General features: G+C 44.0%; 1 protein-coding gene across 1 annotated transcript; it reads left to right on the plus strand.

Annotated features, from left to right (window-relative positions):
- Positions 1-381: 381 nt before the first annotated feature.
- Ndufab1 (NADH:ubiquinone oxidoreductase subunit AB1) lies at positions 382-12,185 on the plus strand. The gene is made up of 5 exons (XM_028867859.2): positions 382-585; positions 6,403-6,525; positions 9,651-9,738; positions 11,358-11,457; positions 12,052-12,185. Exons 1-4 carry the CDS (start codon positions 418-420, stop codon positions 11,447-11,449), a joined length of 471 nt encoding a protein of 156 aa, XP_028723692.1. The 5' UTR covers positions 382-417; the 3' UTR covers positions 11,450-11,457; positions 12,052-12,185.
- The last annotated feature ends 6,373 nt before the right edge of the window (positions 12,186-18,558 follow it).

Consider the following 18,558-nt stretch of genomic DNA (forward strand, 5'->3'; position numbering starts at 1 on the left):
AAAAAAATCTTAATGCTATGGGAGAACTGGGGCATATTTTATTTTTTGAGACAGGGCCTTAGTATGTAGCCCTGGCTGGCCTAGAATTCACAGAGATCCGCCTGCCTGCAGAGTGCTGGCATTAAAGACGTTTGCCACCACGCCAGGATCACCGGCCAACACTCTTCAAACAATTTATTTCAGAATGTTGAGGGGGGAAATGTCGGTTCCTTTTTTGTCGGTGAGCGTTTAGGGACAGATGGCACCACAGTAGCTCTTGCCCTTCAAATGGAGGTGGGTGCAGCGCCGCCGGGAGCCGCCAGGGACCGCCAGCGCCCGCCGAGCCCGCCAGCGCCGCTCTGTACGTCGCTAGCGTACCGTGCTAACACCGGCTTGGGCGGGAGGTCGCGGCGCAGTGCATCCTGGGTTGGCGTAGCCATGGCGGCTCGTGTCCTTTCTGCCTGTGTCCGCCGCCTGCCCGCGGCCTTTGTGCCCAAGCTCCGGCTTCCCACACTGGCCTTGGCCCGGCCGCTCAGCACCACTCTCTGCCCTGAGGGAACCCGGAGAAGGCCCGGGACTCTGCAGCCCTCCTTGGCGCTCACGCAGGTGACTCGCGGTGACTTTGCCGGGGCTGCTCAGGGGTCAGGGCCCGGGCCGCCGTGGTTGGGGGAGGGGCCCCAGCAGGCTGCACAGCAGCTGCAGGGGTGATTCGGGGTACGCGGCTAGCCCTGCTGCCCGACGGGTTTTGGTTGACCCCTGTCGTGAGGCCGAGTGTCTTATGATTAAAGCACAGAACTTTGACCAAGTCTCGACTGAACAACAAAATTGGGCACCAGCTCTCATTCTTGAGGAGTGGCAATGAGGTTTAGTTGAGAGAGATCGAGGAGAGCACCTATTGCGGCCCCTGTCAGTTAGGATGATGGTATACTGTGGTCACTTCCTAGGGAAGGTTAAAAAGAGTGCACAAGGAGAAACCACTTGCCTGCCCTCTCTATAGAGTATTCTCTTACTAGAGTTCTGTGATAATTTTCCCCTTGTGGCACCTTTTGTCTGTGAGCCTTCTGGAAGTAGGGATAGGAAAAAGTGCTGAGTAGCTTGCATATTTGATAAAACTAGTGTGAGGCTGAAATTCTCGGGCGTCACTTTCATCCCTAGTTGTCCAACAACCGAAGATTCTAACCTTCTTCCCGCTCCCCTTCTGATTTATTGCCCTGGCATCAGGCCCTGGCATGGCGTTTTAAGTTCCCCGTGTGCAACCAAGATTAGGAGCCTACTGTAGGATAGACTCTGGGCCATGTTGAAAACCCTTTTTGCACTCACGAATTTCCTATGCTAGCGGTTTCAGCCACACCTGCATGCTACAAGAAGAAATAAGAATCTACATCAGTGTTGACATTTTGCTGACAGTGTAATGGACACACAGAGCATTGTCCCAAAAGCTTGTCATTGTAAGGTGTTAGAAGGGCAGTAAAGTTGCTGTGTATTTGGGTCTAGAGACTAATTTCGGATTAGGATAAAATGTGATCTCCCTGTTCTTACAGCATTGCTTCTCAAACATAGGTGTGCACACACATCTTCAGGGTTATGATAGAAGACTGATTTGGTAGGTCTGCAAAGTGTGTGTTCTCATGGGCTTTCCAGATGTGGTCCAGGGACCATGCTTAGAACAGGCAGTGCTATCTCTGCTGGGTTTATGTTGACAATAGAGGAACTGCTTTATACTTACAGAATGGTGTTGAGTAAGTTCATTCATAGATGCAGAAAGACAGCTGTTTACAAGTTATTTTAGGCATGTTATTGGAATATGGACGTTCTCTGCACAAATCAGGGGAAGCAAACAGTAAGCAAGGCCAGGAGGTGGCAGCGCACACCTTTGATCCCAGCAGAGGCAGGCTGTGAGTTCGAGGCCAGCCTGGGCTACCGAGTGAGTTCCAGGAAAGGCTCCAAAGCTACACAGAGAAACCCTGTTTCAACAAAACAAAAACAAACAAACAACAAAAGAAACAAAAAAAAAAAAAAAGTAAGCAAGGTTTGTTGTTGAAGGAATAAGAAACCTTTTCACTAAATCACCCATCTTTGATTATTGAAATAAGTTGGCTTGGAAGTTTCTGGCTAGATCCCACAAGATGGAGAGGGAGTAGAGTAAGGAAGAAATTTGTAGAGGTGTAGGTTTGTTTCAAACAGCTGCGTTTGAGGTGTCTCAGTTCCTGAGGTTTGAAGTGGACAAGTGACAGAGATGGCCTTTAAAGATTTTTCCATAAATAAAGAAGAACAGAGGGGAGCAAGATAGATTCTAATAGAAACTCTTCAGTACCAGGAGAGCTCAGAGTCACTGCAGACTATACCACCCTTGATGCTTGGAGATCATTTATGTCCCATGTGTGAGTCTGGGGGGGAAGAACACCCCCGAGACAACTGTGTTGACTACAGGGGAGGTGCTTTCCTAGCAGAGATCTGTAGCATGGATCTTAAAAGGTCTTATTAATAGAAACAAACCTGGAGCCAGGTACCGGGGTCAACGCTGGAAGATCAGAGAAGCAGAACAAGCCACAGCTACCTCACCTTGCCAATTCCTCAGCTGATCCTGTTCCTCAGACTGGAAGTCTCTGAGTCCTCATCCAGAATGAATCTCAGCTGAACTGCTGCTAAAAGCCTAAAAGCTTAACTAGCTCTAGTTCCTGGTTTTCACGCCTTATATACCATTCTGCTTTCTACCATCACTTCCTGGGATTAAAGGCGTGAGTCACCATGCCTGGCTGTTTCCAGTGTGGCTTTGAACTCAGAGATCTGAATGGATCTCTGCCTCCCAAGTGGTAGGATTAAAGGCATGTGTGCCACCATTTTCTGGCCTCTATGTCTATCTAGTGGCTTTTCTGTCCTCTGACCCCAGATAAGTTTATTAGGATGCACAATATATTGGGGGACACTGTATCATCACAGAGATCTGGCAGGAGGAAGCAGTTTAGACCCTCCAAGAGGTCATGCACGGAGACCTGGAGTAGGATACCTAGCCATCCTGTCTCAATTTCTTTGTAAAAGGTGTGTAAAGTGCTTAGTAGTGCCATAGTCTGATTTAATGGAACAAATCAACCCTGGCCTGTAATCTCAGCTCCTTGGTAGGCCAACAGAAAGAATATGTTCAAGGCATGTCTGGGCTGCAGAGTAAGTTCAAAGCTACCTAGAGTAACGTAATTAAGCCCCATTTCAAAAACAAGGATGGCGATATAATGGTGGAGCCCCTGCCTAGCATGGATGAAATGGGGTCCCATGCCAGTACCAAAATAAGTAAGTAAATGACAAGTTTAAAAAAATGACCGAGGAAAGGAATGAATGGAATATGTATTTTGGGCTCTACCACAGCTGAGGGGGCCACACTGCCAGACTGCAGCACTGCTAGATAATCCACACTGTACTGTGTAGATGCCAAGCAGTGTCCAGTGCTTTTACATCAGCTAACTGATGCCTTGCCACAATCTTATAAACAAGGTACTGTTGCTTGTCTGTATTTAATAGCTAAAGAAACTGAGGCATATACAATTATATAACTTGATGAGGACAAACAGTAAGAGCCAATACTCTGATGCTAACTACTTTAAGCAGTCTAGTTACTACATCTTTTTTTTTTTTTTTTTGGTTTTTCGAGACAGGGTTTCTCTGTGTAGCTTTGCGCCTTTCCTGGGACTCACTTGGTAGCCCAGGCTGGCCTCGAACTCACAGAGATCCGCCTGGCTCTGCCTCCCGAGTGCTGGGATTAAAGGTGTGCGCCACCACCGCCCGGCTTAGTTACTACATCTAATCTGGTTTCTCAGTCTCACCTCTCGGCTCTTACATCTTACTGCCTTGTACTGATCTTACTACAGCCATCTACTTTAGATTGACATGTAGCCTCAAGACAGAGAACTCTTAGTTCAATCACTTGGCACCTACCTGACTCTGTAGGAACTTGCCAGTGATGCCTCGTGAGCTACTGACACCTAGTGACCACATGAGTAACTAACTATACATACAGACTCTCCCAGCCACTCTTTCCCATGGCCTGGTGACAAGCTCGGCACTATTCTCCATCTCTCCTGTGTTAATTCCACTTCATACCAGTCCTTGATGTTCTTTGTTTGTTTATTGTCTTTGAGACAGGGTCTCATGTTATCTCAGGCTGGCCTTGGAACTCAGGTTGGTGAGAGAATGTGTTACTCTTCCTCGGCCTCCCAAGTACTAGGATTGCAAGCCTGAACCATGTCTTACTAAAATCTGCTTGGATCTTTTTTTCCTTCCAGGCTGGACATCGAACCCAGGGCCTCACTCATACAAGTCAAGCCCTCAAGTAATGAACTACAACTCCAGTCCCTTAATAGTTTCTAATCTCTTTTCCATGCCTTCTTGATATGCACACAGGACCTCTTGGGTCCTCCTACCTCAGGAGGTCAACTCTCTGTCACTCTCATTATTAACATATTTCTTCTCCTTTCTTTTTATTCCTTTCTGCTTCATTTTATTTGTGACCTCTTTAAGTCATTGTGATGCGTAGGTCTGGTGGTATGTCCCTATCAAAGGCCTCTGACACCAAATATAAAGGAAACAACGGATTTCAACACAAACGTGCCCTGCCATTCTTTAAAAGTATTCAGAAATCCTCTAGAATATCTCTTCAGTTCATCTCTTTAGTTTGCTGCAAATTAAGTATATCTTGATAAAGAAGTATACACTGGTTCCGTTTTATTTTATTTTATTTTATTTATTTATTTATTTTGGTTTTTCGAGACTGGGTTTCTCTGTGTAGCTTTGCGCCTTTTCCTGGAACTCACTTGGTAGCCCAGGCTGGCCTCGAACTCACAGAGATCCGCCTGGCTCTGCCTCCCGAGTGCTGGGATTAAAGGTGTGTGCCACCACCGCCCGGCTTTAGTTTTATTTTGAAGTAGTTTCTTGCTAAATAGTCCAGACTTTCCTGGGACCCTGAATATCAATGTCTCAACTGTTAGAGTTACAAGCATTTGACACCACAGCAGCTCTTAGGTCATTTTTCATAGACATACTCAGGGACCTGAGTGCCAGCAAGCAAACCCAGTTCGTCCTTTCTTATACATTTATTTATTTAGTGTGTAAGCGTGCATGAGAAGGTCAGGGGATAACTTGAGGTAGTCCATGTTTTCTCTTTCCACTATGTGGATTCTGAAGATTGAACTTGGTTTATTAGGCTTGGTGGCAAATGCCTTTAGCCTCTGATCCATATTGCTGTCTTTTCTCCCCTGCTTTTTCGGTGTTAAAGAGTGAACCCAGGGTTTCATACATGCTAAGCACACTGCTCTGCCATTAAGCTGTATTACATCCCTGCCCCTCTTTATTTTGAAACTCGTTCTCTAAATTGTCCAGCTTGGCCTTGATCTTGACCCTCCTGCCTCACTTCCCAAGCACCTGGGGTTAAAAGCCCAGCAACAAATGCATTTTCTGTGGGAAAGCCTTAGCTACAAACTAAGGATTCAAAAATCATTTGAAGATAACCTGTTTAGTTTATGGGGACTCCATGATGAGCCAAACTGCTAGATAGGTTGTTTTTTCTTGTTCTAGTTATGACTTCATCAGCATTAAACCCTCTGCCAGTCAGTGCTTCTCCATACTTAGTAAATGAAATCTGGCCAGGGCTGCAGTACTCAACTAAGTATAAAGCAGGCTGATAGCAGAAATACTTGAGATATTATAACAAAGTTTAGAAAGGCTCATAGCATGTCTGGTGACTTATAGGGCATGTCCACCTGGCAGGGAAATAGATGGGGCTGTGAGGTTTAGGGATGGTGGCTGGCATCATTTGTTCTAGCCAGAGTCTAGTTACTGCTTAAGCCTAATTAAGCTCTGATGTATATATACCATGGCAGCTGTTAGGGTGGGTTATTTTGACTCTTACCTGTGTGATGAATGTGGCAGTGCATTGAAGAGGCTATGACATGCTAAATTTGCCATGAGGGAACTTAGGCCTTATGTTAGTGACAGTCTTACTGAACAAGATGATGTCCAAAGCCAGAGGGACCAGTCCTGATTTTGAGGACAAGTGACACTCATTTTGATGCTAGAGCTGCTGAGTTGACCCAGCTCTATGACTCAGTATACAGTAATGACCACACTGGAGAATGAGATGAGGTGGGTTCTGTGAAGCCCAGGAAGCTTTGGGAAAGTGCCTGTGGTGGGCAGTGAAGTGGCCCAGCAGGTAAAGACACCTGCCACCAAACCTGATGACCTCAGTTCAATCCCTGGAACCCAGAGAGAAGAGAACTGACTCCCATGCCTCTGACTTCCACTCATGTGCCATGGCACATGTGGATTCCGCTCCCAAGTAAAACATTGCTGTGTAAGTTTTTTAAAAGATACCTGTAATGTGCACTTATGTAAAGACATTTGGGACTGAGTGACAGTTTCCTTCCTCCTTTGTTCTAGGTGCCTGGAAGGGTCACACACTTGTGCCGTCAGTACAGTGACGCACCCCCTTTGACGTTAGAGGGAATCAAGGACCGAGTGCTGTATGTCTTGAAACTCTACGACAAGATTGACCCAGAAAAGGTAACTGGTTGGGATTTTTTTTATATCTTTTGCTTTAATTTAAAAGGAATTTATTGCTGCATGGTCACACAATCCCCGCCTTAAAAACCCGGAATGGGACCCCCACACTCTCTCTGTGTTCTCTCTCTGCTCCCGCCATCTTCCTTTCTCTCCAGGCCTGACTCTCCTCCCTCCTATTCCCTTTCTTTCTAATAAAGCTCTTTATAACTCTGGAAAATAAATAAATAAATAAATAAATAAATAAATAAATAAGAGGAATTTATTAATTTCCCTTTTGTTTTTGTGTATGTGTTTGTATAAGTACTTATGTATGTATATGCATGTCATGGCCCCCATGAGGAGTTACAGGACAATCTGCAGTAGTCGGTTCTCTCCTCCCACCGTGCCTGTCCCGAGGTTGACCTCGGGGTCATCAGGATTGGTGGCAAGCACCTTTACCTGCTGAGCTGTCTCACTAGCCTGCATTGTTTTTCCTTCGGTGTATTTAACCAGGTAGTATAAAATTCAAAAGGGCCAAACAAATATTCAATTAAAAGTCTCTCCATGGGGGCTGGAGAGATGGCTCAGTGGTTAAGAGCACTAGCTGATCTTCCAGAGGACCTGGGTTCAATTCCCAACACCTACATGGCAGTAACTCCACTTCAGGGTACCCAACACCCTCATACAGACATTCATGCAGGCAAATACACCAATGCACATAAATAAAAAAATAAAATTAAAAAAACAAAAAACCTCTCCCAGCCTCCAGCCAACTAGGAGACTGATAATGTTCTCATATAGATATAGCTTCTTGTGTATCTTTCCAGAGACCCAATAGATGTTAGGCAGTACAGACACATGTATAGCATATGTATTTGTGAGTTACTTTTCTATTGCTGTGATAAAACATGACCAAGGCAACTTACAGAAGGAAGGGTTTATTAAGGTTATAGTTCCATCGTGGCAGTAGGCAGGTAAGCATGGCACTGGAGAAGTAGCTGAGAGCTTACATCTTGAACCACAAACAGGAAGCAGAGAGTACACTGGGAATGGAGGAGCCTTGAAGCCTGCCCCTGGGACACACTTCCTCCAACAAGGCTGCACCTCCTAATCCTTCCCAAATTGCCATCAACTAGGAACCAAATATTCAGATGCCCAACACTTATCGGGGACTTCTCATTCAAACCACTACAGTACTTATGAAGATCTCCCACTCTTCTGAAAACACAAGTGGTCAGGGAGTGTAGTTCAGGGGAAAACACATGTTTACCCCATGACAGGGCCTAATCACAATCCTCAGTACAAGAAAAGCCTGCAAAAAACCACAGGTGGTCCATATACCAGACCTGCATTCTGCCTCTTGCTTTTTTTTTTTTAAAAGACAAGGGCTCCCTATGTAGCCCAGGCTGGTCCAAAATTCACACTCTTTGCCTTCTCCTGAGCACTGGGATTATAGAGGTATTACCACATAGGCTTGCTTCTTTTTTAACTTAACTCTTGGAATTTTTTTCATCGTTTGTAAACATTTTTTTCCTTTAGTAACTAAACTGGTGTGTAGTTTAACATAGTTTTTAAAAAGATTTTTTAAAAAAGATTTGTGTGTGTGTACAATTGCATACCTGCCTACGTGTGTACTGAAGACAGAAGTCATCAAATGTCCTCTTTCATTCTCCCATCTATTTTGAGGCAAGGTATCTCTGAACTTGGGGCTCCCACTTTCTCAGCTAGGCTGGAAACCAGCAAGTCCAGTGATCCTCCTGTCTCTGCCCACTCTGGAGCTGCCAGTATAGGCATGTACCAGACACACAGCTTGTTACATGGGTGCTGGAATCTGAACTCTGGTCCTCAGGATTGTATAGGGAATGTTTTTAACTGCCGGGCCATCTCAGGACCTTAACATGGATTTTAAAGAATATTTCCTGGTGATCTTGAAGTCTAAGTTATAAGCAAATGAATACACTATTTTATCTTCTGACAGGTACCTACAATTTATAATAATCTTAGGATTTTTAGTTGTTGAGTGTGACTGTGTTGTTGGAGATGGAACCTTGGGCCTCATACATATTAAGCACATGCTCTATACTGAGCCACAGCCCTATAATAGCCTGCCTTTTCTTTTTTTTTTTTTTTTTTTTTTTTTTTTTTGGTTTTTCGAGACAGGGTTTCTGTGCGTAGCTTTGCGCCTTTCCTGGAGCTAACTTGGTAGCCCAGGCTGGCCTCGAACTCACAGAGATCCACCTGGCTCTGCCTCCCAAGTGCTGGGATTAAAGGCGTGCGCCACCACCGCCCGGCTAGCCTGCCTTTTCTTTCTTTCTTTTTTTTAAAGATTTATTTATTTATTATGTATACATTGTTCTGTCTGTACGTATCCCCACAGGCCAGAAGAGGGCACCAGATCTCATTACAGACAGTTGTGAGCCACCATGTGGTTGCTGGGAATTGAACTTAGGACCTTTGGAAGAGCAAGCAGTGCTCTTAAACTCTGAGCCATCTCTCCAGCCCCTTTTCTTTCTTTTTTAAGGATAGATACTCACTGTGTAGGGCTGACTGTCCTGGAACTTGCTATGTAGACGAGGCTGGCCTCAAACTCAGAGAGATCTGTCAGTGCCTACCTCCTGAGTTGCTAGGATAATAGCCTACAGTTAGGCTTGGGGGAGAAGGGGTTTTATTTGCTAGTAAAATAGCAAGAAAACAAATTCTCTCAGATGTCCTTTAGAATAGTGATCAAAGATCCTAATAAAATATGTGGCATGGCTGGGCAGCAGTGGCATACGCCTTTAATCCCAGCATTTGGGAGGCAGAGGCAGGTGGTTCTCTGTGAGTTCAAGGCCAGCCTGAACTACCTGGGCTACCAAGTGAGTTCTAGGAAAGGCGCAGAGAAACCCTGTCTCGAAAAACCAAAAAAAAAAAAAAAGTAGCATGAAATCCTTCATTTAAATTTGTTTCTAAAGTTAACCGCCTTAAAATGAAATTGAATAAACTAACAAAATATACTGTGCCCATCCCAGCATATGTTAAATATACCATGTTATTTAAAGCCTTGATGTTTCTTTGAAAATCTTCTATATGATGATGAAGTACCATTCTGTTGTTGGGAAGCAAACACCTTCATGAATTAAATTTTGTTTTGTATTTCTTTCTTGCAGCTCTCAGTAAATTCTCATTTTATGAAGGACCTGGGCTTAGACAGTTTGGACCAAGTGGAGATTATTATGGCCATGGAAGACGAATTTGGTAACATATATACCTTAGCTTTGGATTTGCATGTTATGAGTCTTTATTTTGTTGTTTTTAAGAAAAGATCTCTCTCTCTCTCTCTGAAACCCAGGCTGTATCCCAGGTGACTTTTAGGTGGTTTAAACTGAAGGAAATGCTAGAGTCTGGACTAGATTCAGGTATTAGTAGAAACAATAACAGCTAGTACTTCCCAGTCTTCTTACTGTCAAATGAAGTGAATATTAGGGACAGTGCAGGCCTAGCCGAATGTGTACTAGAATTAAAGGCTGACTGGCCCCAAAAGGCCTGGGAAAGCATGGGATGAAGGGCAAAAGTCTGACTTGTAGAGATGCTGACGACACTAACCAGACAGCAGTAATAAGCTGCTCTGAGGACACACAGATGAGGTCTGCATCTCCTGTGATGTTTGCCATGCCTGCTTCAAGTTTTTATTAAGATCTGTTTGTTGTGCAAATGAGACTTTATAAAATTCCTTGGCTCCTTTTTGGATAGCTGTTTGACTAGAAAGCAAAGGATACCTGTGCCACCCAACAAAGCAGGCCCTAGTTAAAGCTCCTTATAGATGATGTCAGCAAATGCTATGCTGCCTAGGGCTTACACGTACCAGAGCTGGACGGAGTTCAGACATGTGTGAGCCTGACAAGCAATGGCACCTCTCACAGTCTTTTCCTACACTGGAAAATGAGTGTGCCAGATAGGAGCTTCAAGATTGGGACTGCTGAGAGATCACATAGAAGGTGCTCATCCAGAATTTGAGCCCCATTGACACTGTCACAACTCAGCTGCATGACAAGAAAGGAGTACAGACTGCAGCAGGGATGACCCGGAGGACAAAAGACAAAGCACCCCGCATGTGCTGCACACGTACGCCACTGGCATGAAATATCAGGAGGAAAACAGATGGGACAGAGTAGATCTAAGGCTGCCAAGTACTGAGATGGTGGGGAGTGAACTACTAATGACTTGGTTTTGTTTTTAGGGGTGATAAAAATGTTCTAGGGCAGGGGTTCTCAACCTTCCTAAAGTTGTGACCCTTTAATACAGTACTTCATGTTATGGTGATCTCCAGCCATTAAATTATTTTGTTGCTATTTCATGACTGTAATTTTGCTGTTATGAATCATAGTATAAATATCTGATATGCAGAATATCTAATATGTGACCCCAAAGGGGACCCACAGGTTAAGAACTATTCTAGGGAGACTTTGATTAATTGGATTAATTCTTGGGGAATTAAACAATAGCAATGGTTGTACAACCTTGTGAGCGTACTACAAACTACTGAGTTGTGTACTTAAAAAGAGAAATTTTCTATTATTTCTAAAAAACTTAAGCCCAACATGATATATGTATTTTCTAAAACCTACCCAGTTCAAAAACAAAATGAGACTCCAGATTGCTGGAAATGTGTAGTGAGATGACAGAATCAAATGCAAGCCAAGCCTGGTGGCAGACTTGTAATCCTGGCTACTTGAAATTTCAAGGTCAGCCTGAGTCACTTAGTGAGGCTCTGACCTAAAATTAAAAGAGGAAAGGGGAGTCAGAGGCTTTCAGTTCTAAAGGGTTTACTTTTTCCATATTCACACACTGTTACCAATTTTTCTTTTTCATTTTAGGGTTTGAAATTCCTGACATAGATGCAGAGAAGTTAATGTGTCCACAAGAAATTGTAGACTACATTGCAGATAAGAAGGACGTATATGAATAAAGTATCAGGTAAACAACCTGACATAAAGCCACATTCTCCCATGGGATTAATCTGTCTGGAGACTCAGAACAAAAGTTGGCAGTGCTTGACAGACTGTCATTAGTTAGAGAACACAGGCCATTTCTGGTTAATGGCATCCAAATCCCTAACCCATGCAGGGTTCCAGGAGCCCTCTTCTTAAAAGCAGTCTTACACAAATACTGCATGGCATAAACCAGAAACGCACCTCAGTCCCTCAGTCCCACTCCCAGCACAGCCTTGCCTGCTCTCAGAAGCAGAGGTGGCCAGAGACAGAGACCCAAATCGGCAGTAATGCCCCTTATTGATGGCCATGCAGTGAGCCTGGCGATCTTGGACAAGCTGCTGAGCTATGAATTTGATTCCATGTAAAGTGGCAATGACGACTGGCCCTATCAGGGCTTTGTGAAGGTCAAATTGGGTCATAGATGGGCATTGCTGTCACTGTTAAGCCTTATTTGACAGTCACTGTTGTTTCAGCTCTACTGTTTTAGTGTTTAGAATGCACTGGGCACCTTAAAGGTGGCATTTAGAGTCAGTGACTACACACCAAAAAGAAACCCAACTTATCTTGTCATTGCCAGAGCCTTCTTCCTCACCAGGAGGACTCCGAGAACACCTGATGGCATCATGGCTGACTGACAGCGGTTCTGTTGGACTTGTATTTAAATTGTCTTGAGTGTTTTACCCTTTAAAAATAAATCTATTATAAAACTAACATTTTTCTCAATCTTCAGTTTTTCTTTTTTGAGACAATTTCATTCTGGACTGAACTCATTACCACAAGCTAACCTCACAGTGATCCTCCTGCCTCAGCCTCCCAAGTGCTAAGATTATAGGTTTGAACCACCCTGTTCCACCTAATTTTTAATTTTTATTGATGTTGCTTAATTTCCAGAATAAAAAATAACGATGTATTTTGTATAAATATGTCACAGTGAAACCCATTATTTTGTATGCTGACCAAAAAATAAAAATGAAAACTGTATGACCTACCCAGGTATGGTGGTACATTCCTATAACCCTAGCATGTAAGAGTTAAAGCCAGCCTAGGTAACAGCAAGAACCTGTGTAAAAAAAGGGGGGGAGGGGAACTCCAGCAGTGTCCCCAAAGCAGGTTTCCCTTTCCTACCCACCTCAGCACATGGATTGACGGTGCAAGAACACTTGCTTCACTTGTTTCTCCCTTCACACTGATGAATTGGATGTTACTGGCCGAAAGCACGTGGGGCTCTTTCCAAAATACCAAAGTTGAAGTTTTGGGGATCAGCTCTCCTGAGGGTCAGCTTGGCTTTAAACACTGCTCTTCAGTCACATATCCATTATCAGTTCTGCCCCCCACCTCTTTTTTTTTTTTTTTTTTTTTTTGAGACAGGGTTTCTCTGTGTAGTTTTGGTGCCTGTCCTGGATCTCGCTCTATAGACCAAGCTGGCCTCAAACTCAATAGAGATCCGCTTGGCTCTGCCTCCCGAGTGCTGGGATTAAAGGCGTGCGCCACCACGGCATGGCTTTTATTTTTTTATTTTTTAGTTTTTTTGAAAGCCCCCACCTCTTTTGAGACATGCATGCTGTCTATGAAGCCCAGGCTGGCCTCAGACCCACAGTCCTACCGACCTCAGTCTTCTGAGTGCTGGGATGATAGGTATATACCTGCACCACAGCTACCCTTTTGTTCTCATCACTGTGCTTCCTAGGGTTGTTATAGGCAACATGTACACATAGCTTACATCCTGAGGTTCAGTTTGAGTCCTGCTGTAATTGCTCTTTACTGCAGTTTAGTTTTGTTTGTAGAAGGGAATGGAAGCAAGAGCTTAGAGAAGGTGGTATCAGCAGGGAGAGGGACGGAGGTAAGCGGTCCTCGGCCAGCAGAGAAGCTTCTGGGTGGGATGAGGTGAAAGGGGAGGAAGCAACTACATTTGGGCCTACCCTCAACACTTCTTTCTGAAGTGCCAGGTCTCTTCTTTGTCTCCCTAGAATTATTTAGACACGTTGGTCCCACATACTCCTTTCCTTTTAGTAATATAAACCAGTTGTGTGTTTTGGGGTTTTCTCCCTGTAGTGCTGGGGACAGGCTCAAGGGTTCACATGTTAGACAAGTGCTCTACCACCATGTTATATCCTCAGCCACCCTCCCCCTTTTAAATTATTTTTTGAAATTCAAGTATAATTCCAACATTTCTTGTTTCCCTCCGTTCAAACAATCCCATATACCCCTCCCTACTCTCCTTCAAATTCATGGTCTCTTTGTTACTGTGTGTGTAATGTGACTTGTATGGATGTTTTCGGGGCTGACAACTGGCACTGGACAACCAATCGGTGTGCTCTTTTCTGGGGATGACTACTTCAGCTGCTTTCAGCTTTCTTGGTTGCCTATAGTTCTTCAGTAGGGCTGAGGTTTTGTGGGCTTTCCGTTCACCTTGGCATGTCCATTGGTGTCGTCTTTGTTCGGCTTATGTTTAAGCAGTCGTGTTGCTAAGACTTGATGGGTAGACATTTCAAGAAAATACCATGTAAAACTGCCATCGTGGAGCATTAAGGAGCCTAGTTTTCACAGATGCCTTTATTCCATATCAAGCTGCTCTAAACTCATCAGAATGGTTTCAGTAAGGATTCTGTGTTCTGATAGGTAGGCAGCAAACTGAGCACACACAGCATTCCAAATTAAATACAAGTCAGAGAACAGAAGCCACGCAGTTGATGTGTAAGTTTGGTGTGCATGTTCACGTGTATGTTGTGTCAAAAACCAAGGTTGATGATAAGTATCTTCCTCCTGCCTTACCTAATGAGGCTTGCTATTTCAGCTCATCTAGCTGGCCAGCTTGTTGGGGGTAATTTCCTGTCTTTTGTGTTCTGGGTGACTCATGAGCCCTTGGGGCTGGGGATAAAGCTCAGTGGTAGAACACTTGCCCAGAATGCACAAGACTGGGTTCTGTGCCCAGCACTGTCTCCAGCCATTGTCTCCCAGTTCCTCTAGTTCAGCCACTTCAGTCTCTTCACTGTATCCCCTAGACAGTCCCAACAGTGAGCCCAGCAGGAGGTTCAGGGAGACCTTTAAAGTCTACATGACAGTATCCAATAACACGAGCTAACCTGTGCTGATATACCAACCACATGTCACCCTCCAGGTGTTCTTTTTAAAATCCTATAAGCAGACTGATGGTGCAGGATTGAGTCTACAAGGTGGCACTGCCTGTCAATGTGAGCTTCTAATTGTCATGGGAAAGGGCAACATGACTATTCTAAATCAAAGACCAGGGAGATGGTAACTTTGGGAAACATGGAGCTGGAAAGCACTAGGAAGACATTTGGGGATAACTGGACTGTATGTATGTGATAAGACAATGTTAGGTTTCTTAGGTACAGCAGGTAGAATAACCATGTTGCCTGGAAATAGAAAATATTTAGGAATGAAGCATGTCAGCAGCTGACTTTGAAATGATTCAGGAAAAAAAGTCAAAATGCTAACTGGTGACTAGCTAGGGTGAGCCCTTGTTCATATTATTCTTTCAACTGTCAAATTCATCAAAAGTTGGGAGAATGTGTCAATATGAATTTGAAAAGGAATATACTGAGGACTTGTAATTGGATGTCCAGCAAGGTCTCATGAACTGTGAATCACAGGCTAGCCTAAATCAAACTGTCCCAAAAGTTTAAATAAACTCTAGGTGGGGATGGTTGAATAAAAACAAATCTGTAGAATATGGAAAAGTTGTTTTAAGTGAAAATAAACACACATGTCTATAGTTCCAGTACTTGGGAGAAGGAGGCAAGAGGATTGGGGGTTCAAGATTACCCCTGGCTACACAGCACCCTATCTCAAAACAACAAAGTGAAGATAAGCAGCATGATCTCACTTCTATAACTCATACCATAATGAAAAAAAAAAAAAGGTACCAAAGTGAATAAATAATGGTCATTACCAAGATACATCAGAAAGATGTGTGGTTAACAAGTAAATCTTCAAGTGTTGTTAATAAATGAAGAATGAAAGTATCATAAAGGGTATGAAAACTGACAGTAGTCCAGCCAAGACTGAGGAGCTGGTGCTTGGGAAAGGCTTTTTAGGCTGTGTAGCAGCCACATAGGAAGGGCAGCACACAAAACACAGTAGGAGCAGTAGTGAATGCAAAGCCAGTGGTTGCCCCATGTGGCACACCTCAGCTACCTAAGAAGTTCAAAGCTAACCAGGGCCACATGAAACTGTCTCAAAATAAGATACAGTGCTGGGACTAAAGGCGTGCGCCACCAATGGTGCGCACCTTTAATCCCAGCACTTGGGAGGCAGAGGCTGGTGGATCTCTGTGAGTTTGAGGCCAGCCTGGTCCACAAAGCGAGTTCCAGGACAGCCAGGGCTGTTACAAAGAGAAACCCTGTCTTGAAAAACCTAAAAATAATAACAAAAATAGGTGAGATATCAGCCTCTGGTTTAGGAAACCTGTAGTGCATGAACTAGATGGTCACCTGCGGTTAAAGTGGTCAGCTTTAGACCACCAGAAACCTTATGGTCTAAGGAACTGTTGGCCACTATGGGATTTTCTGCAGGGCAGAGACACCCAGGGTATACTTAAGAGGATGAACCTGATCGTTACTTCAAGAGCTCATAAGGAAAAAAAAGATTTGGAGACTGGGATAAAGTAATGGATGGAGAAGGTTCCGAGTAACTTGATTTCAGCTGTTCACACAGGTGAGCTGCTACTGAAACCAGGAATAAAATGAGGGTCAGATTTTAAGGAGTGTCATAATTTCCAATTGGGACATGGTGAATTTGAGGGGCTTGTGGGATACCCAAGCTGGAAACAGATAAACAAGATGAGCAAAAACATAAGAAAAATGCCATGCTTGCTGGGCGATGGTAGCGCACGCCTTTAATCCCAGCACTCGGGAGGCAGGGGCAGGCAGATCTCTGAGCTTGAGGCCACCCTGGTCTACAAGAGCAAGTTCCAGGACAGGCTCCAAAGCAACAACAACAAAAAAGAAAAAAGAAAAAAAAAAAAAAGAAAAAGAAAAAATGCCATGCTAGAGCCTGGACTCACAATCAAGGGCCTGTGATGTGCCTCCTCACTCTACCAAGTGAGTTAAAGCTGACTTTTATGTTCCTAGGATGGGTCCTCATGTGCTGAAGCCTACAGGAATTCTGTTCCTTCAGCAATAGATCAGCTGGGGTTGAGTAGACAGGGAAACAGACACACACCTATCACTTGAAATTTCTTTATCAAGTGCAGCATGTACGACTTTGAGTTTTTAAAATAATAAAGCCAAATGAGCAAATTTCAGACTTTTATTAACAGTAAGTCCAATGAATAAATGCCGAGATCAAAGTTTAAGCAAGCAATTCTCAACATGCATCAGTGAAATCAGGGAGGGGACAATGAAGCAAAATAGGCAAGAACCACTTTCCTTTAGTCCTAAATAGTCAGGTGAAGGGTGCAGACTTCAGCACTGGGCAAATCTGGGTTCTGAATCAGCTAGTTACAGACAGGAATGTGATTGTTCTCTGGACCTAAGTCCTTTAATGGCTGAAATGAGGGTACCAGGAGGGATGTGACAGATCAATCTGAGTGCTGACATGGCAGAACCTGAATGCAGTGTTTAGACTAAGTTCTATGAGAGAGCCCAAAGAGGCCCCCTCTCTGGCTGCCATTCTCCCCTGGAAGGCTAGAACCCTAGAAAAGGTTTTCAGGCAGCATTTGTCACATAGCAAGAGGTCAAAGCCCTGTGAGATGGCCATCAAAGTGTTGTTAGCTCTGTATGGAGTAACTGCTGAACAGTCAAAGTCTCACAATGAATGGGGCATCTTAGAAACTGAAGTGGCAATGTCTGCTCTGTGGAGGGCAAGAGTAACATAAAATAATGCAACTACTGGTGCTCTTGCCAGAACTCTGGGTACAAAAACACCCTCCTGTGGAGTTGCTAGATAACAGATTCCAGCTCCACAGAGAATACAACAGAACCAGGCATTACATGGTCACATGGTCACACCTAACCACCTTAGTGGAGTATTTGCATTGGGCTGGGTCTGACACTCTAGGTTTCCATTATTAGTAAAAGAGCCCAAGCCCTTTTCCTAACTCATATGAACAGAGTTTGACACCAAGAACTACATCAGTCTCTTTCAGGATACTTGTTTGTACTGACACTTGAAACTTCCAATAAAGTTTAACTGTGAATCGGGGCAGTTAGCAACTAGCCAACCAGAGTTAGCCATAGAGATTTTGGAGGACCCAGGATACATACAGAAACAGAAGTAGTTGTGGCCTTTTTGGATAGGGGAAGCATGGAGAGGCAGAGTCAGCTGATTGTTACTTCATCGCTCTTTGGATCTATCAGGTTTTTACTCCAATATCTGACTCAGAGTTTTAGTTAATAATAGAACAATATAAGTAAACACTTTACCAGTCCTCAGTAACGGACCAGGGAGTCGAAGTCTTAGACTTGGATGTGAGAGTACTGCCACAGTCATCACTAGACACAAGGACTTGGCCCTGAGGGTGTAGGAGGGGCCTACCCTGCTAAACCTCCCCAGGACCAGAGGATCCCTAGCCATGGAAACCCATAATGTGACAGAGAACACAACTCATAACCAAGCAGGACAGGATATGGTAGCTCATACCTATAAGCATTTGGGAGATAGAGGTAGCAGTAGAATTAAGGAGCAAGGCTACCTCCAGCTTCACAGTGAGTTCAAGGCCAGCCTGATCCACAAAACAAGATCCAGGCCAGTCAGAGCTCAAGTGAGGCCCTGTCTTAAGGGGGGGGGGGGGAGAGGTACATGAATATTAATAGGAAAAAATTCTACAAATTAAGTATTATTGATATATTTTTAGATGAGATAGTAGCATTCATACTCCTTCTTCTTAGGAGTATGTTTATGTAACCACAGGCAAGTGTCTGAATTTGTATGTCTGTCATCAGCACAATAAAGTGGTCTGATTAGCAAGCACTTGTGGACAATACCATAGCTACTGGTTAACCAGGTGAAAGGTATGAGGATGCTAAACAGATTAGGATACTTCAACTTTCTAAATCTGAAAACTTTCCAAACAAAAAAGGGAGGGGCTGAAAGATGGCTCAGCAGGTAAAGGCTTTTCACG

This window comes from Peromyscus leucopus, chromosome 1 (assembly GCF_004664715.2).
Source record: "Peromyscus leucopus breed LL Stock chromosome 1, UCI_PerLeu_2.1, whole genome shotgun sequence".
Lineage (NCBI taxonomy): Eukaryota > Metazoa > Chordata > Mammalia > Rodentia > Cricetidae > Peromyscus > Peromyscus leucopus.